This window comes from Solea solea, chromosome 13 (genome assembly GCF_958295425.1).
Source record: "Solea solea chromosome 13, fSolSol10.1, whole genome shotgun sequence".
In the NCBI taxonomy this organism is placed as follows: domain Eukaryota; kingdom Metazoa; phylum Chordata; class Actinopteri; order Pleuronectiformes; family Soleidae; genus Solea; species Solea solea.
Genome location: NC_081146.1, coordinates 8,943,604 through 8,965,385, shown reverse-complemented (window position 1 = coordinate 8,965,385; position 21,782 = coordinate 8,943,604). Strand labels below are relative to the sequence as shown.

Here is a 21,782-nt window from a genome sequence, read left to right as displayed (position 1 = left end):
CCATCTGCATAACGCTCACCAACAAACAAACACACTAACTCCCCAGGCTGCTTTGAATGTTACCTTGGCAACATATTTTCTTCTTTTTGGCCACTTTTCCATTTAATATTTGTTTGGTGTCACACTCTCTCACACACAGTTGCACTGCTACTCTTGTAAGAATACTGCAGGGACTTTCAATTATTTGGACAGACTAACCTCAGCCAGTTGATGTCTATCCCTAACCTTAATGTAAACACAAAGGGTGGAGGTTAAGGTAAGGGAAAGAAGACGAGGCAACTACCTTACAGACGCCACTGACCGTAAAACCCCAACAACAACAAGAACCTAACTGGATCCCCAGAAAGTAGGTTCCTCAAGGTCAGTGTTTATACCAGATGTCCCAGAGAGGCAGTAAAAACTAGTTTAGACAAAGAGGACTCATTTAGTTTGCAGTGTTAATGTCACCACATGACTCATCTTCTATCAGATCAGTTGTTCTGCACTTCATTTCTGTTTGTATGAGTGGGTCCTCTTTTGTGTCAAAGCTGAGTCATCCATGGTTATATCTCATTAGTGAGTTTTTCAGTCATGATGATATCACTTTATTTCATCGAGCAACAATGAAACTAGTCCAAGTAGCAAAATACAATACATTATCAATCTGGGATTTATTTACAGTGAATGCAAAACACATAATACATTATAAATATAACAACTCAATGGTCATTATATATATATATATATATGAACAAATAGAGACAAATATCACTTAGCACTTAGGGATTTGACAAAGAGATGGATGAATACAGCAAGAGGGACATAATAATAATAATGTCTTGTTTCAAACTGTATCATTTCATCAACAACCTCCAAGTCTTCATGACAGAAGCCATCAGTTCGTTAGACGATTGTCTCGTCCATTACAAAGTCTGATTGACTGAGCTCAGTCATCGTAGCCACATGTAAACACCAGTGGCGAAATGTGTGAACCACCTCTCCTGCACAACGTCTTTGCTGAGCCGAGGCTGCATGTGGACATAGTGAGGACTGGCTTTAAATCACCCAGCCTTAAGCCCTGTAGAAGCAGGCGTCCCTCCAGCTCATGTCCACTAATTCAACACCCATGACTGTTCACCAGCTCAAGGGTCTGTTGAGTGTGTTGGGCTTTTACAGGACAGAAAGGTCATGGCAGGACTTTGATTTCAGCCAAAACGCCATGCTGGGGTTGTTCTTTGCTACCACCTTGTCAAGGAAACGCTTGGCCTTTGTAGGGAGGCTCTCGCGGCGCGTGTTATACTTTGTGTGCCTGCGACGTTTGTTGGCTTCTTTGGAGTCTCGCCGCAGACGCAGCTGTCGCACTATGCCGTGGAAGGCCTCCCACACGTTGTGCTGCATGGCAGCAGAGGTTTCGATAAACTTGCAGTCGAACACAGCAGCACAGGCGCGGCCGTCTGAGGCAGAGAGTCAAAGGTCAGTGTTTGCACATGTAAAACATAGACACTAGAGTTCATGACACACACAAACACAAAGGGATTATTGCTTCTCCTCACCACTGACTGACACCTCTCTACATCGCACAAGGTCACACTTGTTCCCCACCAGGATGATTGGTGTGTGCTGAGCCGGACGGAAGCGGCGTAGGTTGATCCGGAGCTCAGACGCTCGCAGGAACGACGCACGGTCAGTTATGGAGTACAGCAGTAGGAAGGCATCGCCTGTCTGCATGTGGCACTCCTGAGACCATTCACTGCCAGTCTGAGAAACACACACACACACACACTGTTAGGAAAAAACAACTTTATACTGTATATGCAGTCAGACTAATGTCCTCTGGCCCTTTGTTTTTGTAGTTGTGAATTGTAATCTCATATTTGAGTGTTTTACACATTTTATTCTTACTTATGTTTGTATATTTTCTTGTTTTCACTTGATACCAGGCTGCTGTTACCCAGTTTTATGATAAATTAAGTACATCTATCTGTCTACCTGTTGTGATAATCTAAGTCTATACTATATATAGATTATTTTGGGGTCTTACCTCTTCATCACATGTGTCCAGCAGAGTTACAGTGGCAGACTCTCCGTCCACCTCAATCATCTTTTCCCATGTTTCATCTGAAATTATGCATTAAAACAGAGACATTTTACATTAGGAAATGACATATAGTGTTGAACAAAATGATAGATTAGCATTAGTGTTATTACATGAAATAGTCAGAAATTAATGTAAGTTACAAGTTATTATAAAACTGAAACAAACTGTTAATCAGCTATGTTTCACTCAGTGAAGGTAGAAGCCTTTTCCTCACCTCCACACAGCTCGCACTCATCGGTGTCCATGCTGTCCTCTGCCCCGGCGAAGATCCTGGCGAACGCTGTCTTACCAACTCCGTTGGCCCCTAACAGCACCACCCGGTACGGTCTCCCCGGTTCCAACGCTTCCCCGGCGGAGTCTGTGGAGATGACCGAGTCTGAGGAGGACCAGCTCCCGCGGCTATCGTCCGACTCCCCCGCGGAGCTGGTGCAGGACTTGGAGCGGGAGATGCAGGCGGGGACCCGAGCCAGGAGGTTTTCCGGGAGCAGGTTGCTGCCCGGGTCGCAGATGCTCCAGCGGTGCAGCTCGGTCTGTAGGCGGAGGCTGTGCCGGCGCACCGAGGACAGCATGCTGGCAAAAAAATGGTCTAACGGACTAGACTGGACTGGACTGACGGAACGCGGTCAGGTTAAACCGTTGTGTCGAGAAAAACACACTTAAAACAAGTAAGGCGTTTCTGTAAAGTCTGAGCCAGAATTAAGAAAAAGTCAGTAAAGTTAGTTTGAACTCCACGTCTGCACTGAGCCCTCACTGAGGATGAGGAGGATGAGCAGAATCAAAGTTAAATCAATCAATCAAATGTAATTCATAGATCCTGGAGCAGCAGGTCTCTGGTGGTTGAGTCTCACAAAAGTCTGAATGAGAGAGTCTCCGATATTCTGATGATAACGGGGATTCCCTGAGCTTTATAAACAGAGGAGGAGGAAGGAGGGAGGGAGGAAGGAGGGAGGGAGGGCCACACAAGAGCAGCATCATCACTGTTTACTGAGGTCGTGAACATGAACTCGACCAGAGATGACGATTTTCTTTAATTTCTTTCACCATGAAACCCTTGATTTACAATCATTTCCATGTGAGGGTGTTTCCGTCGCCTTTACAAGGTTTGAAAACACTGATCGACATTTTTCACATGTTCTGAACATTTTATGACTCAATCAATACAACAGTTATTCATGAAATTGATAATTAACTGATAATAAAAATACTTTTATGTTTCACATACAGTACATGTACTTGTTCTGTGACTCACAGCAGATCTGCACATTTTATTTGACAGAGATTGCTATGTCCTTCCTGGCAGAACCCTCTCATTTGGCACTTGAGGTGACCCCGCAATGCTCCGGACAGCTGTACTGGCAGCGTCGGGCAAAAAACTGGCAAAAAACTGTAGTGTACAGCAGCGTTGAGTGGTCATCAAGACCAGAAAAGTGCTATAAAATACAGACCCTGTACTCTTTGCAAAGCTGATACCAGTGATGGAAACCATCAGTTCTTGTAAATAACTGATCTCACAATGTACACACATTACCACAGAGACCCTGCATCACATCGTGTCCTCACTCACAGCAGATTTCATTTCACTAAGCACTGTGTGCATGTGTATGTGAGAGAGAGAGACTGAGAAATGGAGAGTTATTACAGTAAATGTGGGATTATGCTGCTTTTACTGCTGTTGTTATTTCAGGACTTTGGTATCAGGGACTGGACCTGCTGCTCTGTATTACCGCTCTGATCTGGTTTTTACCGACAGATGATTGGATGACATTAAATCCTTGTTAAGTGCTGGAGCAAGACCAGGGTTTGGAGGAGTGGATGGATGGGTGGATGGGGGGAGGTGGTGGTGTTGTGGTCTGGCTGGCTGAAGATTGGCAGGGTGTTGAATGACAGGAGGTGGTTGCAGAATGAGGAGTGACCTCTTTAATTTCTTCTTTTGCTCAGCGCTGCAGTGCATAGCTTTTAGTGATATTTGTCTTTGTTGTTGATTAATTGTTATTATTCTGCCTCTGTTTCGACGTCATGTTGTGAAGTAGTCATATTCTTCTCTGTTGCTGAAATGGTGTGACGTTCCGAATATCTTTTAAATGTAAATGGGTTAGACTGAAGATACATGCACAGCTAACTCTGTTGCAGCTAAGAAGTTGTACACAATCTCTGTTAAAGCTGCAGTGGTAACCCTAACCCTAATGTTATTATTCTGCGTCTGTTTGGTTTTTGAACAGAAACAATAAGACAGTATTAGTATGCCGTGTCCTACAGCTCACATGACTGAGGGAGTGTTTGTGTGTATACAGCTGCAGCTCCACACTCCAGTTTAAACAAACATTTGTGCTACAGCCATAAATCCATACCATACATCTTCACTCCAGTGCTGCAGTAGATTCCACCTCATACATCATATCACATGTTGATGTAGTGCTAAAACAGAGCAGGCCACAGCTTTCCTCTCTGCCATACTACTCGTTTCATCTCAATTAGTCTGCTGACAATAAAGTGGATTCAGTCTAGTGCTATCACACCTGGAGTCAACATGTCAAATCCCTGCAGCACAGACACAGCTGCTCCAAGCCTGTGACGTACAGTCCGTCAGTATCGATGCCCTCGTATTCTCTATATTTGCTCTAACACAACACACAGCTGGAGCATCAATGACTCTCACACTGAATACTGAATGAATGTATGTTAATACCAGATGTCTCACCAGCTACAATACATTCAGAGACTAAACCAGCAGTAGAAAGTCCTTCATTCAATCCAAACGCCTGGTCTTTGATCGGACGGGCTTTAAAAGAGGAGGGATATTGGCAAGGCAGCCCGGGAGCAGCTTTGCAAGGAAAGACGGATAAATTCCATGACAAGTGACACTTGTCTGTCAGGCATGTGTCCCATAACAATAGCAAAAGGTTGTGACACAGAAAGTGATTGCTCTGAAACAAACAGTAGGTTTCTAAAACCAGGCCAGGGTCACAGCTGTAAATAAGTTGCTTGGTGACAGTTGCTACTGGTTTCAGTCTCTTTATTGTCTTGACTCATGGACTTTGTTTGTGGTTGACATTGTAGGTTTCAGCGATGCGAGTAGCACAGCTCCAAGGTTAACCTGACAGTCAGTTGGTGGATTAAAAGGAAATATTCTTTGTTTGTGAATCCATGAATAATAAAAACTGTGACTTTTAGTCCATTTGTTTCCATTTGTTTCTCCATTTGTGCAATCAATTTTAGATCTCTTCACTTGTAATAGTAATTATTAGATCAACATACTTTTTAATTGAATGGTTACATTTTTGATTGTTTCCTGTTCGTTGTTCCAATATATAAAAACAATATACATAAATGCTGGAAACCATTCATATCTTTAACATTTAAATCTAAAACACTGAATACTGAAGTAAGGCTGGACTTGAAAAGCACAATCAGATATTTCCCCCACATTGTAGTGAGTATATTACCTAGATCGAGGCAGTGCTATGTCCAAGTGCAGCTCACTCTAGTACTGGCCTAAAACTGGCATCAATCAATTGAATTCAGGTGTTTGCATAATCACGACACTGTTCCCAATGCACTTCACACCCTGAAAGGTTTCAGCCCTTCAACTGTTACATGCATCAAGAGTACATTCAACATCCAGAGATCCAGTTATTACCCAACAAAGACCACAGATGTCCCACATCTAAAACCCCACCAAATTTCAGGTGAAAACATGCTTGGCCTTGTTTGCCTCTATTCTGCGCAGACGGCCATTAACTACAGTTGTATGAATGACTGTTAACACGTTCTCTCCGTAGCACCCAGGTTCTGTGTCAACACAACAAATCCTCACAGTGACACAGAAAATACTACTCTTGATGGACATGAAAGTGCCTCACTTCCATGCTTATGTGGATATAAAGCGTAACTCGAACACAAACACTCCATACTTGCATCTAATGTGCTCAACAAATTCAATAACGAAAATGTTTAATGTATTTTTTCTGACATACATTCCTTTTGAATATCATTTATTTAATATAATTGAACCAATTTTTTGAATAAATAAATATGAAATTGCCCCAAGACAAAATACAGAATCTCACAAGCATTGTCATTAAAAACAGTTGGAGACTATTGTTGGCAAGTTGCTCAACATGTTAAGTGTGTCGCCATGTGTTGTAACTAGGCTACGGACAAAGAACACTCAGAAAGGCAGAGGACAAACATGTATGAAATGTGTGTGTGTGTGTGTCATCTAGTCTGTATTAATCAAGCTGTGTGTGAAATGGTGGTCTGGAAAGCAAAGGTGATGTGGTCACGTGAATAGTCGAGGTAGGGGTCTGAGAAGGTGTGTGTGTCACCGGAGAAATGTCTCCACTTCATAAGCTCGGACATACTGAGATGCTTCGGCGCCACCGCTCCTCCACGGTCACCCTGACGACCAAGCTGGCATGGCCGATCACTGACCTGCTCCTCCTCCTCCTCTACGATGACTGACAATAAAGACACATGTGAGTGAACTGACAACAACCAGTCGCAGTGTGCAGCACATGTTTGCAAGCTTACCTGGGACTGACCCGTCCATGCTGCAGCTGCAGTTCAGCAGGTCGTGAGTTAGAGAGGGCGTGTCCGTTAGGCTGAAAAGATCTCGCAGTTCATTGGTGGAGAAGCTGGTGTGCTCCGCCCCTTTGCCCAGGTCAACCACAGTCCCAGAAAGCCCCTGTTTGGACACTTGTCTCTGGAATATACGCTCCTCAATAGTTCCTGTGAAGGAGTAACGCAGAGCCCAAAATTAAAGGCACTACATGTAAGATTTTTCATTCATTAATCTTTTATGCCAGTGAATGAACAGATTATAATGAGGAATTTTGACTGGAGTGTGTAGAAAATGAAACAAATAAAGAATAATAATAACAATAAATTAAATAATAATTATTATCTTTCGCTCCATCTTAATATACCAGTGTATGAAGTATATGTGAGGAAGAGGAGGATGATGAGAGAGTAAATTATCTTATTGAGAATAAAACTGCCTCCAGTGAAAAGTCTGTAGCTGATTTACACCAATGTATTTTAATGTTGGCGATAATGAGCTCAACCACTGGATTATAACAAGATCTTCTGCAACCTCCTACGTTGTCTGTAGACTGACTTAAATTAATTCAGAATTAGAATAAATTTTATTTGCAGTTAGTGATAGTGAATTTGACCTCTGTATTTAACCCTTTTATCTCTAAACACACCAGTATTGAACAAACACAAAAAAGGGGTGGTCAGGTACCTCGCTCAACCAGCAGGACCCCAGCCCTTTGACCCATCCTGGGATTTGAACTGACAACGACTCGGTTACAAGCCCATGATTTATAATCTTTTTTAAGATTCTTGTAGTTCACGTTAAAATGTTCAATAAAAATTCTCGTTGACATGTTTTTGCAACATTTTCAACATTTTTGGTAATGCAAGTAATGTTTTTGTAGCATTAGTTCATCTGTTCCTTCTGTGCACAAATATGGACATGCATATTTTCTGAAAGCTTACAGATAAAAAAAAACAAATCAGGGCAGAGTACTGACAGACGGCAGCATCGTTTCTGTTTATAAACCTTAACATATACAGCGGAGAAAATAAGTATTGAACGCGTCAACATTTTTCTCAGTAAATATATTTCCGATTGGGCTATTGGGATGAAATTTTCACCAGATGTTAGTAACAACCCAAGTTATCCACACATACAAAGAAATAAAAACAAATGAGTCCACAAATGAAGTTGTGTGTAATAAAGTGAAATGACACAGGGAGAAAGTATTGAATACACTTGCTGAAATTTATTTAATACTTAGTAGAAAAGCTTTTGTTGGTAATGACATCTTCAAGACGCCTCCTGTATGGAGAAACTAGTCGCACACATTGATCAGCTGTGATTTTTGCCCATTCTTCCACACAAATTGTCTTCAAATCTTGAAGGTTCCGGAGGCATCTTCTATGAACTCTGATCTTCAGTTCTTTCCAGAGGTATTCATTTGGATTCAAGTCAGATGATTGACTGGACCATTCTAACAGCTTGATTTTCTTTCTCTTAAACCAATTGATTGTTTCCTTGGCTTTGTGTTTGATCATTGTCTTGCTGAAATGTCCACCATCTTCAGCATCCTTGTGGATGGCAGCAGATTCTTATCAAGAATATCACAATACATTTCTCCATTCATCCTTTCTTCAATTACATGAAGTCTGCTAGTGCCGGATGCTGAAAAACAGCCCCACACCATGATGCTCCCACCTCCATACTGCACTGTTGGTATGGTGTTTTTAGGGTGATGTGCAGCACCATTTCTCCTCCAAACATATTGTATGTTATGATAGCCAAAGAGTTCAATTTTGGTCTCATCTGACCAGATTATCTTTTCCCAGTATAACATTGGCTTGTCCAAATGTTGTGCAGCAAACTTTAAGCGAGCTTCCACATGCCTTTTCTTGAGTGGTGTCTTGCGTGGTGAGCGTGCATAGAGGCCATGGCGGTGGAGTGCATTACTAATTGTTTTTTTTTTGAAACAACTGTACCTGCTTCTTCAAGGTCTTTCTGAAGATCTCCGTGAGTGGTCCTTGGTTCTTAGACAACTCTTCTAATTATTCTATGGACTCCTCTATCAGTAATCTTGCAAGGAGCACCTGGTCGTGGTCGGTTAATGGTGTAACTATGTTCTTTCCACTTCCGAATAATAGCTCCAACAGTGCTCACTGGAACATTCAGAAGTTTAGATATACATCTGTAACCAATGCCAATCCGTATGTTTGTCTACAATAGGCTTGTGAAGGTCTTGGGACAGCTCTTTGCTTTTACCCATCTTGAAATGCTTCTTGAGTGTCACCTTGGTAATGAGAAACCTTTATAGGCCACCAATTAGGACTTATCCAGCTAATATTAATTTGCACTGATAGGGGGCAGGATTGCTTCCTAAATACTGGCTTCCTGTGCCTTCTTACACCTTTTTTTCTTCATGTGTTCAATACTTTCTCCCTGTGTCATTTCACTTTATTACACACAACTTCATTTGTGGACTCATTTGTTTTTATTTCTTTGTATGTGTGGATAACTTGGGTTGTTACTGACATCCGGTGAAAATTTCATCCCAATAGCCCCATCGGAAATATATTTACTGAGAAAAATGTTGACGCGTTCAATACTTATTTTCTCCGCTGTATATACATACTGTATATGAAAACACAAATAAGTGCAGCCACATTGGGAATTGTGAACAGGAAATATTGTCATACTGTCCCAGGCCAAATGTCAGATTCACAGTCTGCTGAATTTCCTGGCACATTTGGTGAGTTAGAGTGTTCTGACCTGCAGTGAGGAGACGATAGATATGCACAGTCTTCTTCTGTCCATCTCTCCATACTCGAGCCATGGCCTAGAGACAGGACAGAAAATAATGCTACAGTGGAGAACACACACATGCACACAGTACCACCTGGTGGACAGGCACGTGGGTCAGTAAAGTGAGTTTATTTTTGAAAAAAATAGGTTGCACTTCAACAGTGAAATTCTTATTGGAGCGCTGAACCAAAAATCTAATAAGTGTGTAATGAGGGCTAAAAAACATTCCTCTGGTTTATTTGATTCATACCACAAACAAATACAAACAAATACGCCCTTTTGGCACAAAGCCTTCATCAAACCACTGAAGGTTATGTGCCGAAATAAGTATTTGTTTGTCAAGTAAACCAGAGAATTACTGTATGTGACTGTAATAATAGTGTAAAGCAAATTTACTTCTGTAAGTCAGATCATTTTGTCTGGACCGAAGTAAAAAAAAAAAAGAAGACTGTTTGCATGACGTGAACAGTGACAGTAAAGACATGAAAGTCACACTAACTCACAGCTGCCATTCAGCAATTGCTTCAACCGTAGTTTAATTATTTAATTAGGGCTGGTCAACCTAACTGTCACCGCAGCTCAAACAACCAGACTCTCCTTTTCAGGAAGAGACCATTTGCTTGTCTCAAATATCAGCATTCTCATCCACCAAATAAACTGCACTTAACAAGATTGCACGGATTTGACAAAACATGTCAGCGTAGGTGTGAAGACACCACAATCATATGAGTGTGAGCGTATGTGCGTAGGGCTGTTACCTGAATATCATTGGCAGGGTTCCAGTCAATGTCGTAGAGCACCAGATGTGAAGCACCGATCAGATTAAGCCCCACTCCTCCTGCTTTAGAGCTCAGCAGAAACACAAAGTTCTGAGAGTAGGAGCTGTTGAAACTGTCCACCAGCCGCTGTCTCTGGTTGGTAGGTGTGTGTCCATCTAGTCGACAGAAGGTGTAGCCCATATGTACGCACAAGTCCTGGAGCAAGTCAAGCGTCTGAGTGTAGTTGGACACTACGACCACCCTGCAGCGGCACAGATACACTGTCAAATCTGCAGACAAAAAATATAAACAAATAAAACGATGCTCATGTAAATGTGGGACACATACCTGTCTGAAGGGCTGAGCTGCTGGATGGCAGCCAGCAGGTCTGACAGAACAAGGAGTTTTCCAGAATCACTTGTGTTGAATCCTCCTGAAGAGTAGGATTCTGGAAAGAGTTCTGCCAATCCATCATACATTGAACTCTCCTCTGACCTGCGGTCGGTTTTCTCCTAAAACAAGGACAACACATTTCTGACCGTCATGACTGAGATTTAGCCAACTCTCCTAGAACTCACCACAAGGCTTCCTGCCAGAACTGATACTCAAGAGTTTAATAAATAACTATAATGTAAAGAAATGAACTAGGATCAATATGGTGTGGGAAACTGATGCTAAAGAAAAACATGTAACCTTGACAGTGGAGTGGAGCAGAGCAGGGTGGTTACAGAGCTTCTTCAGTGCAGTGATGCAGGCCAAGTGTGTGTGAGTCTGTGTGGAGCTCTGAAGGCAGGCTCTGAAGACTCGATGACATAGGAGTTGCCTGTAAAGCTCCAGCTGCAGAGAGGACAGGTCACAGAACAACGTCCACTCGAGACGAGGAGGCAGGTAGCAGTTGATGATCTCCTGCGTCCGCCTCAGGATGAACATGCCAGTCAGGCGAGAGAGCTCGGCTGCTCGCTCTTCTCCCAAAACCCTCTCCTCCTGTTGGCAGAGAAGGACCAGGTCAGATATGGCATTATCTCGATATACAACAGATGCAGATTCAAAGAAAATAAGCCGAAGGAGTGTTACCTCCGTGCAGGAGGGTTGTCTGGAGCGTAGAATGGGTTCCTCATACACTTTTCTATAAGCAGTTGATGACCCAAGAATCCCTGGGTTAACAAACTCTATAATAGCATAAAACTCCTGCAGGTCGTTCTGTACTGGAGTGCCTACAAAACACAAAAAAAGTATTCATTTTAAATATAAACAAATGTCCATTCCAGTCAAATTACTTCACACAATCCTGATTAGGCCTATCAGCTCCACACAATTCTCTCCCTCTGTTCCATGTAATTCCAATGCTGCACACAGGAAGTGATTCCTTTTATGTCAACATAGATGGACACCTATACATACACCCATAGAATCATTGTGCGAGTAAGGTGAGAAGGCTGCAACACGCTGGAGTATGACTTAAAACCACAAAGCAGCGCCCAGAAAAAGTTGCAGAAGTGAATTCAGTTGCTCAAAAATCATGTTTATTCAGCAGTTTTACAGGATCAACTCTTTTGGCCATTGCACGCCGCTATGCCGCCTCTGCATACACACTAACACTTACATCATTTCTGTTCACAGAGATCGATCAGAGGCAAAACAACATCAACAAAATCACCTGACGTTTCACAAGGCAGCTTTAACTAACATGGGAAGTTCGTACCTGTAAGGATGACCCTGCAGTTACAGCTGAGGCTACTGAGAGCAGAGGATGTTTTGATGTTGCTGTTCTTTAATCTGTGACCCTCATCACAAATGACAAGGCCAAACTCCACTTTTTGTACCTGAAAACAAAAAAGAAAATCAAACCTGGTGCATTTAAAATCAGTCATGCTTAAAAGGTGAGACTTGAGGCAAACAAACCTGCTCCAGGCAGCGTAGCAGCATCTCATAGCTGATCACCAGAACACTGTGCAGAGGAGATAACACAAACTGCTCTATCCTGTGGTCCTGCATGTGTCAAAAAATGTATCATACAAGTGACTTAGTACCCAGTAGATTAAGATAATTGATTGGTTCATAAATCCACAAAAGTAGAATCTCTGTCCCTCGTCCCCCTCACCTGATCTACAGTGAAAACACTGATCCTCTCACGGCCCAGCCACTTGTTAAACTCTGCTCCCCAGTTCTGCACGAGGCTGCCAGGTGTCACCACCAAGACACGCTTAGCAACTGGTTTTCCACCATAAGGCCCCTGCTTCAGCAACGTCCAGGACAGTGCCACGCTCTGGAGGGTCTTCCCCAAACCCATCTCATCAGCCAGGATAGCACCGTGTCGACCCACAGCTCTAAAGCAAGCACATCAACATTTTATTTTCACATTGATTTTTTTGGGAATCCTGAAAATAGCTATGATTGCGCTAGCAGCTGTAGGGTTTAAATTAATTAACTTAGTTCTTTGCATTTGTTTGTTTGTTCATGTTACCTCATGCCCATGGCACATTCATAGAGGAAAAGCAGGCCATCTCTCTGGTGGGGTCTCAGGTGAGTGGTCAGATGTGGGTCAACGACAACATCGACCACAGGAAGCCCTGACTTGTTATTAGACCACTGGTGGTTGGCAGAGGGTCGAGGCATCACCAGTGCACCTGAGGGTTTGCATTACAGTGTATAAACAATATTTCTACATGAAAAGTTTGTTTGTTTTTTTTTTGGTTTTTTAAATCAGTCATATTAAAAAATATAATAATGATAAAATGATTATCAAATAATTCATTTGATAATGAATTATTTTCTTCTGCAGTTATTTTATGTTGCATAAACCTGGTAGTAGGACAAACACAGGTTTTACCAGTAACATTAATTAGGGTTTCACTCCAGGTTTAAGGGAGCCAGGGTCATGCTATTATTCAAGTTTAAGTGAAAGTCTCATTAAAAACATGTTTTCCTATTCTCCTGTTTCTTTGGGACACATGTTTTGGTCATGTCCATCATTGTACGTTTTTTGGTCATCAGTTTTTCAGTCACTCTCAGCAATACCTGGCAAGATACTGCAACCTGACCCGCTGTTAGCTATCTTCGGTGTAGTCAGTGATGAGCTAATGTTGTCACATCTCCACAAAACTGCACTCGCCTATGCATCGTTACATGCCCGCCGTCTGATACTGCTGAATTGGAAGGGAAAGAATCCCCCTTCCTATGTTCATTGGATCAGAGAGGTGATGCTGGGATTAGCTCTAGAAAAAATTAGGTATACAGTAAAGGGGTTGGAGGGTAAATATGACAAAACTTGGTCACAATTCATGACCCATGTCAGGAACTTGCCTTTTACGTGACCTCTTGTTTTTATTCATTTATTTTTATTTTATTTTGCTTGGGTAGTGGCCCTGGTCTTCTTGATACCCAGATTCTGATGTTGCACTATTTTTTACTCTTTATTTTTTTATTTTTATTCCTGTACCAGAAGTCCGAATTGTTGGTGTTACGACCATACTCGTCGCTATAGATCGTTTGAGTCATTTTTGTTGGTGTGTGTTTTTGTATTTGTTTATATTTATTTGTTTTTGTGTTTTCCTTTTCCATGTTGTGTTACCGGGTTAGTAGTTTGTACAGTGTGAATATATTTGTGGGGATGCCACCTGGATGGGGGGTGGGGGGTGGGGGGCAGGGTTGACAACTTGTGTAATAAATGCTTGTATAAATACTTTTGATATGGAAAAATTATAAATAAAGTTGGAAAAAAAAAAAAAAAAAAAAAAACATGTTTTCCTTATTTTCTGGATGTCTTCAACAAACAACACATCACATCTGACCTTTGCTCAGTCCTGTTTATATACACAAAACCACAGATGGTAATACATGAAAACAAAACACACATTTTTATTCCAAGAAATAATGTTTCTGATCTAGCCTACATACCTGGAGCTTGAGGGTCATGGCGAGGTCTTATGGTTTGTTCCTGCTCTGGTTTAACTCCTGGATGCTCAGCTCTTCCTGCCTGTGTTGGAGGGCAGAACGGTTTGGATGCAAATCGGCGAGAACTGGGTGGAGCTGACTTTGTGTGTGGCTCCTCTTCCTCGATTTGGACCTCTTGGAAACAGCGTCCCTTGGCATAGTCCTCAGCAGAAATGACCCCCATCACCTCCACCTCCTTCCCACCAATCATCAGTGTCTCTCCCTCAGAAAGAGATGCCAACACAGACACCTTGTAGCCACTACCTGCATTAAAAATACAACAACACATACAATATCTCACTCACTGTGAATAAAAGTCCACAGCAAAACACAATCATTTCAGAGGGGGGCGTGTCTGCTTGAGATGAAACATATCTCTCTCTCTCTCTGTGAATAAACCAATCCCTCTGATGACATGTAAATCGCTTAATATAGGTGATCTACAAAAGGTGTCACAGGACATGACAGACATATTTTGAAAATATTGATTGTAGCATCAAAAAAAGCAATGAATCAAAAGTTGTTACAGATCAAGCCACCTACAGTTGATAACTGGGTAGAGGAGATGAAAGAGATTCTGGAGACTGAAAAACGATTCGATTTGTATACGACAAGCTGGACTAAATAGACAAGGTTTTGGAGTAGTTTGGCCTTAAGATCCTAATCACAACTGTGGTGTGTTGTCCAATTAAAAAGGTCATAGTGCCTTATTATGTTGTTGTACTGTGCTACTGATAGTGTCACTTTTTTAAAGCAACACTTTGGTGGTGTACAAAACCATTAAATGATACTGTCAGAAAAAAAGAGGTCCCACCTTTGCCAATGTCTTTTCCTTCCATGTCTTTAAGTGTGACTGTGCGTCCTCTCGTCACCAGAACGGCATCACCCTCCCACCTCTTGTGTTTCTTCTTACTGGCTTTACACCACATCACACTGAAGTAACACGCTCCGTCCTGACTGCAGACAGAGTCCACGCCTGCAGCTCCAACAGAGCCTGCAGAGGGCCGTGGGGTTTGAGGAGACCCAGGAGTCAACTGAGAAGAATCGCTCACTCCTGTCACACAAAAGATGTACAAGAGTGAGTCTGAAGAACAGAATAAACTTGGACACAAGCCACCAGCAGATGTCACTGTTGCCCTGAGCCTGAGTCTATACATCACCACAGACCTTTCAACAGATTTATGGCTCCCTCTGTTCACACTCTGTTTACCTGAGTTACCCTCGGTCAACAAATAAGCTTGATCAGCACGTTTTAGACACTTGCTGCATCATTCAACAGAGCAAAAGAGTTTAGTTGGCTTCCATGTGATCCTTTGCTTCTTACCTCTTACACAAAGATAAAAAAAAAAATAAGATGAAGATGCCAGTGCAATATTCAACGTTACATTTTTAATAGAAATAAGCAAACATATAAATATAAATTGAAATAAGAAAATGGAAATGCTCATATTCCAACATTACAATACGATCAATGCAGTAGTTGCATTAAATAACAGTAACATCACAAAAACACATCTCCCTTCTCGTGTTCACTCTACTGGCAATAGAATTTCTGATCATTCACATGATACTTTAAGGCCTAATAAAGTTTAAATTTGTGCTCCAATCCTGTAGCCCACTGAAAATCTCTCTAGTGGAGTGTTTCTTTTCTTTTCTACTTTTTTTTTTTTACAACCAGCAAAACTATAAAATGCCAATTTAAGTTGATCACATCTGGCTAAATCTGAGTTCAACAGATTTCAGTTCAATAAATCATGAAACAATCTGCCATAATCTGTCACATCTTCTCTGCAGTCTTTCACACTCCTGTCCCTCCAGTATATCATTATTAGAGTTCATGTTTGAGCCATAAACCATCTAGTAAAGATCATTAATGCTATTCTAACATTCTCACAAACACATATTCGTGGAGGATCCAGGCAATAAATGTACCAGTAAGGTATAGAAAAACAGGACCAACTACAAATATTCCCTTCTAAAAATCTGGACTGGAACAGTTATTATTCCTGTTTTGACCCATCACAGTGATAGTAATAAGAGCATCTACAAATCTGCTGCCAAAAAAGTACAGGAATAATAAATCACATCTGACCCAGCAACACAAGTCAGCCTTGTCCTTCTATATCAAACAGAGTTTCAGTGTTTGTATGAGGCACCGTGTTTGCAAAACAAAGCTGTGAAACAGCTTTCAGACACAGAGTTTGATTTCTAATCAGGGACTCCTCAGGAGCTTTGTCTGCCTGTCTGTCTGTCTGTCTGTCTGTCTGACACTGCCTACAAACATGCATGGCAACGCTTGTTATAGAGGAACTGGCAGTCCGTGTCTCAGTCGGGCAGCCTTTAGTTTCTCCACTTTAATCTTGGCTTTCAGGAGTTCCTCCTCCAGATCCTGTTTCCTCTTCAGCCCCTCTCTTTTCTCCTCCAGGTACATGGCAACCTTCCTGTGATTGGCCAACACTAACTCATGCTCCTCTTTGGCCAGATGCAGAGGGCGAAACCTGTTGTACTCCTGGTGGGGGTAAATGTCGCTTTGGAAGAGGTCGTGGTGTAAGGGCAGTGGCGAGGTAGAGAGGGGGACATTAACAGAGGAAGGAGAGGGAGACAGGGATGCTTCATATTCATGGACACTGCCCAAGTCCTGCTCACCCTCCCTCTCCTGGCCTCCATCCAGCTCTGGGCCTGTGTTTATAGAAAGAATGGGGAGGTCTGGTGGTGGTTTTACATCGTCTTCAGGGTCCAGCTGCACTATTTCATGGGGGGCATTTGGGATAGCTGCTGAGTAATCCTGGAGTCCAGCCAGAGAGGAGCTGCTGCCAGGATGCTCAGTCGGAGAATTGTGCTTGCTGTATATTAATCTACAAATGGGAAGAAAGACAAAAGATAAGTAAAAATAGTGGGTTTACACTACATTCACTGAATATCTCTATGTTTATGTGAAGTGTGTGGATTGCTTTACAGTCGACAAGAGGAAATTCAAAGGAATTCAAAGACTGGCTGCAGTCTCTTTGCTGAGAAAAGTTTCAATGCTTTTCTTTTGTTTCTGTTTCACACGAATACTTAATATCTCTAGCAGATGGTCACAGAGTGTGAGCAAGTTTAAAACACGAGTCTCAGAAAAGAAACATGCGAGAACAACAACCAACCAGCTGCAAGCAAATGACAGTTTGTACAATGTCGATTAAAATGTACTGTGTTTGTAGGTGCATGTATGTATGTATGATACTGTACCTGCGCAGTGCCTGGTCCTTTTCATGGATTGGCACATGGTGAAACAGGTGAGGGATCATCTCCATAATTCTCCTGGTTGGCTCAGAGATGCTTGCTCTGTACTCTGGCTGTGCGTGTCTGCGCTGCATCACTTCCTGCTTGGCTGACTCCTTCAGCCTCTTGTAGAGGGTCCTGAGGCCCTGAGCGGTCCGGTGAGGTCTGTCACCTCCCAGGGCATTGTACTGCACAGCCACGATATCCCAGCACTTGTTCTTGTCCACGATGACCGCATGCTTGTTGGTGTGCTCCTCCAAGATGCGGATGTGGGGTCGCACCAGCTTCAACAGGTCCAGCTTTTCAGAGAGGGTGAAGTTGGAGGAGCGTGCCTTACCCACCATACTGGACATAAACACAGAGCTGGACGCCATCTCGTAGCATTGCGGATTCCCACTGACCAAGTCTGGTTTATTGTGGTCAGCCCTCACAGACCACAGTGTGAAGGCTCCTCACGCTTCTTCTCACCTGTCTTTTGTTGTTCCTACAACTGGCTCCTCTTGCTCCACAGTGATAAAACTACCACTGGTCTTAGTCCCAAAAATGTCTCATTTGCCATCTCTTCTTCTTCTCTATATCAAACATAAGTGTCTAATATGTGCAATAGAATCATACACTACTCCTGGCTGCACTCTCAGCTACGCCACACTACAAAAACAGGCTGTGCTGCACACAATAAGAATCAGGCTTAACTAGGCCAGCCTCGTTTAGGCCCCCGCCTACCGCAGAGAGCTTTGGATGAATTCCTCCCAGCTTAGCCTGACGTAGCTAAGCCGCTTAAGCCCAGCCCGACCTACTTTCAACTCGGTCTCTGTAAACCTCAAACCAGGCACAGCACAGAACGCACTGCCTCTACATTGTAACGCAGTGATGGCAGCAGCGTCTCTGTGCACTGCGTGAATGAGAGAACACACACAGTATGTTTGTAACATGACATTAAGGACCAGGGCTGTTTTTTTTCTCTGAAATGCGTGACGCTTTAAAATAACACTGGCTTAACTAACTGAGTGGGGGAGGCGTTTGAACACGCGCTGCTCATGCCCGTAGATTAACACTCTGCGGTGGACGCGCAGATTAAGTCTATTCTCTGCATTGCAATTACTAATTCACACGGTCAAAACATGTATTCGGAGGGTGCGCTGCTCGTGTTAAGACACACAGAGAGAGGGGGTTTGTTTCGGGGATGAATCACAGACAGACGGACGGAAAGAGCGAACTGGTCCCGAGCTCAGAGCCGCTGCAGCCACACACCACCCCCGCGCTGATTTACATAATACTGGACCTGGATTCACTCAGACACAGCGCGTTCTAGGTCGATGTGGACTGACGCTCACTCAGGATAACGGACCATCAATACATTCCGAAAACTTTGCTTTCAATAGCAGCCATGTAGGGCTTATATTAGACCACGTGTTCATACTAATTCGAGTTGTTTTCATCGGACATTGTTTTCAACACGACACAAAGAATTAAAGATAATGCAAAAACGACACCTGTTTGGAAAAGTTCATGTTGAGGGGTAAAATACAGGATAATTTAACCATAACTGTTTGCTTGTTTGTTGTGCTTCTGCTGACACCATGTTTTCATTGTTGATCAAATAGAAGTAAGAAGGTCAGCTGCCATGTCATGGTGCAAATCAACTTTCCACAGCTTACATTTTTGGTATTTATAGAGAAACGTAACACTTTCAGACAAATGATTGTGTTATCGTGTTAAATGGCAATGAAAACAGATATTAATTTTTAGTATCAATAAGTAGGCTATCTCAGTATCAATGTTTTAATACAATTTGATGCGGGCATGGAAGCTGAAAATTAAATTTCTAATTATTTAATATTAATGAATTATTTTATTGTTAAAATTAAATTGTTATATATTAAGACTTGATATTTTTCTATACTTTTAGATTTTAGTGTGTGGCGGATATCTTTGTCGCACTTTTTCAGTGAGTGCATAAGCGTTTCAGGTAATTTACATTTACATTTTCAATTTCGTATTCTTTTTTTAATTTACTTTTAACATAGAATATTCTATATTACATGTAGTACACTGTTTGTACGCTGAACTCCATTTAACTGAAATAAAACTATTTACATATTGAGATACACATGCAACCTTTAATTGTAGCCTAAATTATTTCTTATGGTGGACATTTAAAGACAATCAGTGGTCATCAAGGAGGAAATTGCAGAATATACAAACTCTCTGAGAAATTAAAGACCTGAAAGTGTTGCCAGTGGTGACATGTTGAGTATGATCAACATACAGCATTAGAGTGGGCTGTAAACATGAAATATATCTCTCTCCACTACAAACAATAATTCATACTGGGACTCCAACTAATGACTATATTCATAATCAATTAATCAGTTACTTGGTTGTTTCATAAAATTTCCTAAAATGCTGAAAAATGTTGAGCAGTGTTTCCTAAACCTCAAAAATATTCACATTCAAGAAGCTGAAAAATCAGAGAGCTTGTTTACTATTTAAAAACAAACAAACACTAAAATCGATTAATTGATTAGTAAACTAGTTTACTATCAATTTAGCAATCGATTAATAATGAATGAATCATTGCATCCCTACTTTAAACAACGGTCAGTATTTTGATATCAACATTAACAGTGTATGTTTTGACATGTATTGTATTAAGTGAAATGAATTGCTGAATGTTACTGTATATATCTTTTTCCCTTCACATCAGTAAAATACAAATTAATAAAACTCAAAACGTTTCTGATTCTGAATACAATAAGCAGGATAAAGTGGTAGACGATGGATGGATGTTTCAGCCACAAATCGGTGTCTTACCTGCTAATCTTTTTCTTTCTGCAAAGTCTGTGTCAGTTTCAGGATATTCCGGCTTGGCATCATTTTCCTTGCTTTCTGTCACATTGAGAACACGAGCCAGAGCCCTGGACAAGGCTGGAGCAGGCTGTGCAGCTTTGAGCTGGTTATCACCACCGGTCGTACTAGGTACTGGTGCTGCCAGGCTTCTTTGGATCTGCACAACAAGGGGAAGGGAAAACACTGAGAATGTTTAAAGGCACACTGGGTGGTCTATGAAGATGATGAGAATAATGCTTATATTTTACCTTTTCCAGTGCATTGCCTAATCCAAGTTTAGGGGAAAGGAGCTTGGAATCAATGACAGTAGATGCACCAGGTGGCACAAATCTAGGCTTTTTCACTGCATTACCAAAGAGCTGGCTGGGAGCTGCTGAGCGTCTCATTATTCTGCTGGAAAGCCACAGTAATTTACCCAATTAACACAACAAACATTAATGATCAACATGTGATTTAATTAGTATGTTATTAATTCACAAGGTTAGAATAAATATCCATGTCCAGAGTAGAGATTAACAATCATTTTGAAATAAAAAATTGCAATTTGAAACAATGACGTGTTCTATGTTTTATTAAATTTAAATTAGATACAAAACATAAATGTTAGAAATAATTCATAACTTAAAGATCTCATCATTGCATTGTAGTATTAATATTTTGATGGTATGATACAATAATGCTGCTTCTGATTTTAAACGTAACACAGTAAATATTGAACCAACGCAAACTGTAATCGTAATATATGTGAGAAGATATTCAGCCCAAGTCTTTACTCACTTAACACACAGTACAGTAATGTGTTTAACTGGGTTTATTGTTCATGTTAGCTTAATTTCCCCGTAATAATCCTATGTCAATGCCTTTGTCCACAACAGAAATATAGTTTTTAGTGATGCTTATCACGTATAAAATCAGGTATATATATCAGGTATAAAATAATACAGATACATGGACTCGTTTATCCAGAGGGTAATTACCTAATGGAGAGTAAATTTGTACATTTCAAACTTCTCTGACACACAAATAACAGCTGGCGACTCCAATACAAATCTAGCACATTGAGCTATACTGAATACTGTTTAATCACAGGCCGCTGATAACCAATTCGTCACAGTTCACTGTCTAAACGTGTTAGATAATGTATAAAAATGTGTATTACATACCCGGACAAACCTAACGTTTGTTGACAACATTTAGAGTTTCCTCGGAGTCAGTCTCTACATCCTGTTCAGTTTCTCCCGCTGAATATTTTGAAGAAGCTGATTGGTTGTCCTTACGTGACGTCGGAGGCGTGGTCATAATGTTTGTGGTGCGTTTAGTATCTTAGACGGAACTGCGTAAAAATGAATTTTGAGTAAGACCTTCGAAGTGTAGAAGGCATTATTATTATTTCTATAAGAAGAAGAAGACGTATAATACGTCAACAAACAGCAACATACAGGCATTATGTCTTAATTAATACGTGTCCTCACTAGGATAGATATCGCTCTCTTTCTACTGCGGTCACGCTGTCTGATGCTCGTTTCCCCGTGGTAAAGGAAGGACATAAACATCCGGTTTT

At 41.5% G+C, this 21,782-nt stretch overlaps 3 protein-coding genes across 4 annotated transcripts; all 3 read right to left on the bottom strand.

The window, feature by feature from the left end:
* Nucleotides 1–715: 715 nt before the first annotated feature.
* Nucleotides 716–3,010, bottom strand: gem (GTP binding protein overexpressed in skeletal muscle). Its single transcript, XM_058648134.1, has 4 exons — nucleotides 2,292–3,010; nucleotides 2,021–2,097; nucleotides 1,533–1,737; nucleotides 716–1,433 (listed from the first exon to the last, which is right to left on the bottom strand). The coding sequence occupies exons 1-4, from the start codon at nucleotides 2,644–2,646 to the stop codon at nucleotides 1,150–1,152; spliced, it is 921 nt and encodes a 306-aa protein (XP_058504117.1). The 5' UTR covers nucleotides 2,647–3,010; the 3' UTR covers nucleotides 716–1,149.
* Nucleotides 3,011–3,255: 245 nt separating this feature from the next.
* On the bottom strand, nucleotides 3,256–21,647 carry rad54b (RAD54 homolog B). 2 transcript variants are annotated; one of them, XM_058648130.1, is made up of 16 exons: nucleotides 21,385–21,647; nucleotides 20,470–20,614; nucleotides 20,186–20,378; nucleotides 14,925–15,164; nucleotides 14,075–14,374; nucleotides 12,642–12,804; nucleotides 12,279–12,504; nucleotides 12,080–12,166; nucleotides 11,880–12,000; nucleotides 11,252–11,391; nucleotides 10,871–11,161; nucleotides 10,526–10,689; nucleotides 10,178–10,439; nucleotides 9,387–9,453; nucleotides 6,608–6,805; nucleotides 3,256–6,534 (listed from the first exon to the last, which is right to left on the bottom strand). In XM_058648130.1, the coding sequence occupies exons 2-16, from the start codon at nucleotides 20,605–20,607 to the stop codon at nucleotides 6,311–6,313; spliced, it is 2,814 nt and encodes a 937-aa protein (XP_058504113.1). In that variant the 5' UTR covers nucleotides 20,608–20,614; nucleotides 21,385–21,647; the 3' UTR covers nucleotides 3,256–6,310. The 2 variants fall into 2 exon arrangements, with proteins under 2 accessions (XP_058504113.1, XP_058504114.1); XM_058648131.1 differs by having other exon boundaries at nucleotides 20,470–20,611.
* On the bottom strand, nucleotides 15,662–19,146 carry LOC131471533 (fibrinogen silencer-binding protein). Its single transcript, XM_058648132.1, has 2 exons — nucleotides 17,339–19,146; nucleotides 15,662–16,965 (listed from the first exon to the last, which is right to left on the bottom strand). The coding sequence occupies exons 1-2, from the start codon at nucleotides 17,743–17,745 to the stop codon at nucleotides 16,410–16,412; spliced, it is 963 nt and encodes a 320-aa protein (XP_058504115.1). The 5' UTR covers nucleotides 17,746–19,146; the 3' UTR covers nucleotides 15,662–16,409.
* Nucleotides 21,648–21,782: the final 135 nt, after the last annotated feature.

Coding starts and splice junctions, on each gene's coding strand:
- gem (XM_058648134.1), bottom strand. CDS start 2,646: ATGCTGTCCTCGGTGCGCCGGCACAGCCTCCGCCTACAGACCGAGCTG. Junction 1,738..2,020: donor TGGACACATGTGATGAAGAG/GTAAGACCCCAA, acceptor TGTGTTTCTCAG/ACTGGCAGTGAATGGTCTCA. Junction 1,434..1,532: donor TAGAGAGGTGTCAGTCAGTG/GTGAGGAGAAGC, acceptor TCTCTGCCTCAG/ACGGCCGCGCCTGTGCTGCT.
- rad54b (XM_058648130.1), bottom strand. CDS start 20,607: ATGAGACGCTCAGCAGCTCCCAGCCAGCTCTTTGGTAATGCAGTGAAA. Junction 10,690..10,870: donor TGCTCCACTCCACTGTCAAG/GTTACATGTTTT, acceptor TCCTTGTTTTAG/GAGAAAACCGACCGCAGGTC. Junction 6,535..6,607: donor CATGGACGGGTCAGTCCCAG/GTAAGCTTGCAA, acceptor CTTTATTGTCAG/TCATCGTAGAGGAGGAGGAG.
- LOC131471533 (XM_058648132.1), bottom strand. CDS start 17,745: ATGGCGTCCAGCTCTGTGTTTATGTCCAGTATGGTGGGTAAGGCACGC. Junction 16,966..17,338: donor AAGGACCAGGCACTGCGCAG/GTACAGTATCAT, acceptor TCCCATTTGTAG/ATTAATATACAGCAAGCACA.